Source organism: Sceloporus undulatus, chromosome 6 (genome assembly GCF_019175285.1).
Source record: "Sceloporus undulatus isolate JIND9_A2432 ecotype Alabama chromosome 6, SceUnd_v1.1, whole genome shotgun sequence".
Classification (NCBI taxonomy): Eukaryota; Metazoa; Chordata; class Lepidosauria; order Squamata; family Phrynosomatidae; genus Sceloporus; species Sceloporus undulatus.
In genome coordinates this window covers 61,839,791-61,845,889 of record NC_056527.1, presented here as the reverse complement: position 1 = coordinate 61,845,889, position 6,099 = coordinate 61,839,791, and the positions used below count along the sequence as shown (strand labels likewise).

General features: G+C 45.7%; 1 protein-coding gene across 1 annotated transcript in view; it reads right to left on the bottom strand.

Moving 5' to 3' along the window:
- NPSR1 (neuropeptide S receptor 1) overlaps window positions 1-5,877 on the bottom strand; it is a 77,913-nt gene extending 72,036 nt beyond the window's left edge. The window contains exon 1 of the mRNA XM_042475186.1: window positions 5,702-5,877. Coding sequence (XP_042331120.1) covers window positions 5,702-5,848 — 147 coding nt within the window. The 5' untranslated portion in view covers window positions 5,849-5,877. The remainder of the gene's footprint in view (window positions 1-5,701) is intronic.
- Window positions 5,878-6,099: the final 222 nt, after the last annotated feature.

Genomic DNA, 6,099 nt, shown 5'->3' with positions numbered 1-6,099 from the left:
GACTGGACCAAGGGCAGAGCCCCGGCAGCCATAGCAGCTCTTTAAACTGGTTAGAAAAGAAGAGTCCTCTGCTGTCATCCCATTTCCCCTTTTTGGCAGCTTGACACCCTTTTGCTCCTGTGTGTGTGCATGTAATGTGTGCCTTCAGGTTGTGAGCTTCCCTCCCCGCTTTAACTCTTGTCTGGCTCTTTGCTATGGAATTCTGGGAGTTGTTTGCTTGCTTTTCTGTGGTGCTCCAAACAGAGGAGCTTTTGTGGGTTCCCTCCTGGAGGGAAGGAGGAGAAAGTCCTGGGCATCCCTGCCATCCCTGCCTCCTGCAGGCTGCCAGCACAGGAGCCCCGCTGGACATGACACCAGAGGCCCCCCCCGCAGAAGCAGCCAGACCCTCTCCCTCTTGCTCTCTGCCCTGGTCCCCTCTTCCTTGAGGGAAGGAGGAGCTCCATGGAGGTCCCATCAAGCCGAAGGAAAGCAAGTTGCCAGGGAGGGGACTGGGCCAAGGGCAGAGCCCCGGCAGCCATAGCAGCTCTTTAAACCGGTTAGAAAAGAAGAGTCCTCTGCTGTCATCCCATTTCCCCTTTTTGGCAGCTTGACACCCTTTTGCTCCTGTGTGTGTGCATGTAATGTGTGCCTTCAGGTTGTGAGCTTCCCTCCCCGCTTTAACTCTTGTCTGGCTCTTTGCTATGGAATTCTGGGAGTTGTTTGCTTGCTTTTCTGTGGTGCTCCAAACAGGGGAGCTTTTGTGGGTTCCCTCCTGGAGGGAAGGAGGAGAAGGTCCTGGGCATCCCTGCCTCCTGCATTGTGACAGCACAGCACATTTCTCTTGGAACGTTTTCATCACGTTTCAGCTCTCTGGGAACACATTCAGAACACATTCAAATCCGTTCCCTCCTGGAACACATTTGGAACACATTTAAGCGTTCTGAGAACCCGATTGGAACACATACGTGCGGTATTCTCAAATGCGTTCCGTTCTCATCACGTGATGAGAACGTTCTCAGAACGCAGTGCGATAATCTTCTTGGACTAAGCCTGTGTTGGCGAATGCATGACACGCATGCCAGAGAGGACACGGGAAGCCGTCTCCTCTATGGGCACATGCGATTGACCAAGATTATTCTCTTTCTTGTGGCTTGGCTTCCTATCGGCTGGAGGAAGCGTAGGTGGGGAGTTTGAAAAACCCAGTGCCTGGGAAGGCTGGTTCCTTCCTCCAAGCGGCCATGTTTCCAGGACCCTGGAGAAGCCTCACCAGCCTCAGATACTGCTGCTGGTCCTGCCATGACCATTGCCTCCAGAGGGGAGGCTTGAAACCTGGGTGGGAATTCAAAGCTTCTGTGGTTTGTTGTTGTTGTGTGTCTCTAAGTCGTTTCAAACTGATGGCCTTCCCTATGGCTGAGAGAGTGTGACTTGCCCAAGGTTACCCAGTGGGTTTCCATGGATGAGCTGGGATTCGAGCCCTGGTTTCCAGAGTCACACACTCAAAACACTGGACCACACTGGCTCCCTGAATTACAGTTGTTGTTGTTGTTGTTGTTGTTGTGTGTCTGCAAGTCTCCCATCCACCCGCTGGTGAGAGCCGGGAGGGAGGAGGAGGAGGAAGAGGAGGAGGAGGAGGTAGCAGTAGCAGGCAGGCATTGTGTGTGTGCGCGTGTACGCCTTCAAGGTCTTCCTGGCAACCCTAAGGTGAAACTATCATGGGATTTTCTTGGCAGGTTTCATCAGAGGAGGGGTTTACTATTGCTACCCTGAGGCTGAGAGAGTGTGCACTGGGGAATGCCTTCCTTCCTTCACCACCACCCCCATCCTGTGGGGCCTTTGCCCCATGGGGCTCTGAAAACTCCTTCTCTCCCTCCATCCTTAAGAGTCCCTTCTAAGGCTGAGAGAGTGTGGCTTGCCCAAGGTTTCCTGGTGGGTTTCTGTGGCTTCATAGAGAATTGAGTCCTGATATCTCAGAGGACTATTCACAACAAACCTATTACAGGATTTTCTTAACAAGATTTGCTCAGAGGAAGTTTGCCATTGTTTTCTGAGGCTGAGAGAATGTGACTTGCCCAAGATCTCCCAGGGGTTTTCATGATCGAGCTGGGATTTGATGCCTGGTCTCCAGAATTGCACGCTCAAACTGCTGGCTCTTTTTTCTTGTTATTGTGCTGTGCCTTCTGTGCTTTTTTATGCTTGTTGTTCTTGTGTACCCCCAAGTCGTTTCCAACTTATGGGCCCAGAGCACCCTTCCTCCCTTCCGAGTGCTGGTTCCTGGTGACCCTAAGATGAAACTATTATGGGCCACGCTTTGTCAGAGGAGGATTTCCATTGCCATGCTCTGAGGCTGAAAGACCATGACTTGTGTGTGTGGTGCCTTCAAGTCATTTCAGACTTATGGCAACCCTAAGGTGAAACTATCATTGAGTTTTCTTGGCAAGCTTTATCAGATGGGATTTGCTCTTGCTAACCTGAGGGTGAGAGAGTGTGCCTTGCGTTCCCCACAGACGTCCCATCCCAGGAAGACAGAAGTCCCACCCCAGAAGTCTCACCCCCCCCAAAAAAAAAGTCTTGCCCCCAGCAGCCATTGACAACCGGTGTGGGAATGCCACTGAGTTTGGGCACTCAGTCTCTAAAAGGTTCACCATCACAGGCCTAGGAGGAATAAAACTTTGAGGGATTGTCATGAAGTTTGTGGAATGGAAGGCTCCCTTCATTGAGTTGACTGGGAACCTCTGCTGGGCCTGTCCATAGGCTTGATGTACAAATTAGATGTAAATGATGCTTCCTGTCTGTAATGACAGATTAAAAACTCAGTTATTCATAAGAGACTAGTACGTTTATCAATGTCTCTATAGTGAATGCTTGTCCAGATTAGAAATATGCCAAAGGATGGGAAGTGATCACTTGAGCTTTTGTATGGCACAATCAAGTCCTTTATATGGCACAATCAAGCCCTTTGTTACATCAGGAATTCATTTTTAGTTTTCTTTATGTGGCCTCGGTGCTACCTTTTCCATTGTTAGAGAAGACAAACACATGGGGCATTTGTTTTTAACTGACAAGGTTGGCTGTCTATCGCCACATGTGATAGCTAGCTAATCATAGCTAGTTCTTTCTTTCAGGTGGCTTTCTTTTCAGCTTCCAGCAGTAGATATCAGTCCTGGAAAGGCAGTAAATTGTTCCTCTTGATATTCAATTTGTAACATTCCCATGGAAGTCCATGACATATTTTTAAATGCACATGCCTGCTCCTCTCAAAAGCTGTTGCAAGAATGGGGATGCAGTACAGCTTTAAAAAGAACCAATTTTAAAATATCCTTGCACTGGAAAATCCACTTGTGTCCTTTTCTACTGTGATATTTCAGACAGTATTGGAGTCTGAATCCAGTGGTCAAAGGATTCCCCCTTTGGGAAAACACTCTCTGCCTGATCCAATAACAAACAACAACAACATGTATGCAGCTGTATAGGGGTAAGGTGTCCATGTTTACTCTTGCTCACCCCATTCATCCTACCTTACAACTGAGTGGGGAAAAGTAACTGCATGTATGGTCATTCCCTACACTTGCTGAATATATATTCATTAGAATGGAAGCCTGCAGTGGGCAATCCATTCCTGAAACCAGGCTGATATGCTATAGTCCTGTGCACAATTAATGGCACATCAGTCCCTCTGACACTGTTGTAGGAAACATTCACAAGAGATAAGGAGTCAGGTCTGCTCTTATACAAGGAAAGTCCTTTGATCTGAAAGAAATCTGATCTCATGCAACGTACCCAATCCAGCCCTAATTAAAACCCTCCATATTCCATTTATCTCCAAGGGAATTGGCATACATATTGAACTCTGCCCTGCTGAGAGCAATAGGTTAGATCCAGATTTAATCAGAACAGACACATTGCAATCAATTGCCAATCAGTTGCCAATCTCTAAATCTGCTCTCAACACTATATGACCAAATTTCAATCAAAACTGATGGCAGGCTTCCTTGAGACACCTGTGGGTTGCTGTGAGAAACAGGATGTTAGGACTGAATAAACCTTTCTTCTTATCTAGCAGGACTCTTTTTGCTACTGTCCACATCAGTGTGTCCTGGGACAAAGGTATCTTCTTTTTCTAGGAATACCTCGTGCTGGTGTGCCAAAAGACTCAACAGTGAGTACAGTGAACTGCTGTACAGGTATTTCTTCATTTGTTACATGTATAATCCCCCTTTTCCTTCTAACGTACCTTTCTCCTCATAACCAACCTGTGAGGTAGGTTAGGCTGAGAGACAGTGACCAACCTAAGATCTTGAACCTGGGTCTTCTCAGTCCTAGTTCTACAATGTAACCGATACACTGCATTGGCAATCGATACAATCAAATCTGCTTATGTAATGTGTCCATGTCACATGCATGCAGTAGATGCAAGGCATTTTCTTTCTGCTTGAAGACATCTGCGTGCCTGCCTCCCTGCTATGAGCACAGGGATGCATTAAAGCCCTAAAGTATACATGATAAAATCAAATCTCATTCTCCATAGGCAGCAGCCTATTCCATTGTATAGTAAGATGTTCCATACTGTTGCATTCAAATCCCTTTAACCTCCACATAATGAGCACTGGAAATCACAAAACACTCCTTGTTAAGAAGGCAGAATTAAATTGTCTCCATTCACAGACCTTCCCTCCCACTGACATCTAAAGCATTCAATTTTCTGAAACTTTTTACCAACCAACCAGACTTGCAAGAAGCCAACAGGTAGAAAGAGTACTCAGCAGTGTCTTGTTGGGAGTTGAATTTTATTTATATTAGCTTGGACGTGAGTCCTATGCTACTTAGTGGGGTTTACTCCCAGCTAAGTTAGTATATTGGCTAGCAGCCCAATCAGGTTTGGGGGAATCAATGTTCCATGGGGTAGTGGCTTCTATAACTCCATCAGTCCACATTACACTTTAAACTTGCATAACCTGGAATCATCTAATTGTCTTGAATAACATCTGCACCATCCACCATTGGGATGGTTAATAAGCATCCTCATTGGGAATGGCAACAGTTGCAGTTCAACCCATATGGATGGCTCCAGGTTACAGAAGTCTCTTTTAGAGAGCAATTTAGATTAAGAACAAAAAAACTAATATCAAAGAGGTTTGTGATACTTTGAAACATTAAACAGCCAATACTAAAAAAAAAAGATAAAAATAAAAATAAATCAAAGGAATATTTTTTTAAAAAATCACTAGCATTGTTTTTTCATGGACCAAAACCCAGCTCCTCAGATACATGAAATACAATCCTAAACCTGCAGGTGGTGGTGGCGGTGGAAAGAAGAGGGGAATGAAATATAACAGAATAGCCAGACAGTCACAATTACCTAAAAGATTAAACAAGCTGTATTTCAAATGAGGGAATGTATTTTTTTTAATGCAGTAGAAGAAATAATCTGAATGACTGCATCCAAACGAGGGAAATTGCTTATATGTACCATCATCACAACAAAGATAATTATCTTTCTTCAGAAATCTGTATTTTGTTCCCCAGTATAGACACTGAAAAGCATTGACAAGCAGCTGCTGAAAAAAGTCTCTGTGAAACAAATTGGGGTGGGTTGGACGGTAAATCAGACAATGACTTGAAGCAAGCCCCTTTCAGTACCTAACAAGAGAGCTTTGCTTGCATGCCAGGCGCCTGATACAAAAGGTGTGGGAAAGGGAGAACAAGAAAGCTCAATGTTACGCACCTTAAAGGAATAATAAAAAGATTCCCATTCCTCTTCTACCAGCACTTCGCTGAAAGTCACTGTTTCTGTGCAAGCAATGAGGGTCGCATCCAGGCAACTGGCACTTCCATTCAAGCTGTTGCTGGTGGGTGTGATGCTGACTTGCATGGTTTTCCTGTTCCTTTCCGAAGTGCTCTGGTGCTTCTTGTGACAGAGAGTGAAAGCAGTCAGACCTTACTCAGAGGGGCACAGAAGCTTTAGTCTATTGCCAGTGGCAATGGGGAAGCATCACAGGCTTCAAAGCAAACGATCAAAAATGCGTCCAAGCTGGAAATTCTCTCCCCCTCAAGCCCCAACCCCCAAATCCACACCTCTGCCTGCTGACAGAACTAGCCGTCCAGATGTTTCTTTGTAACCTG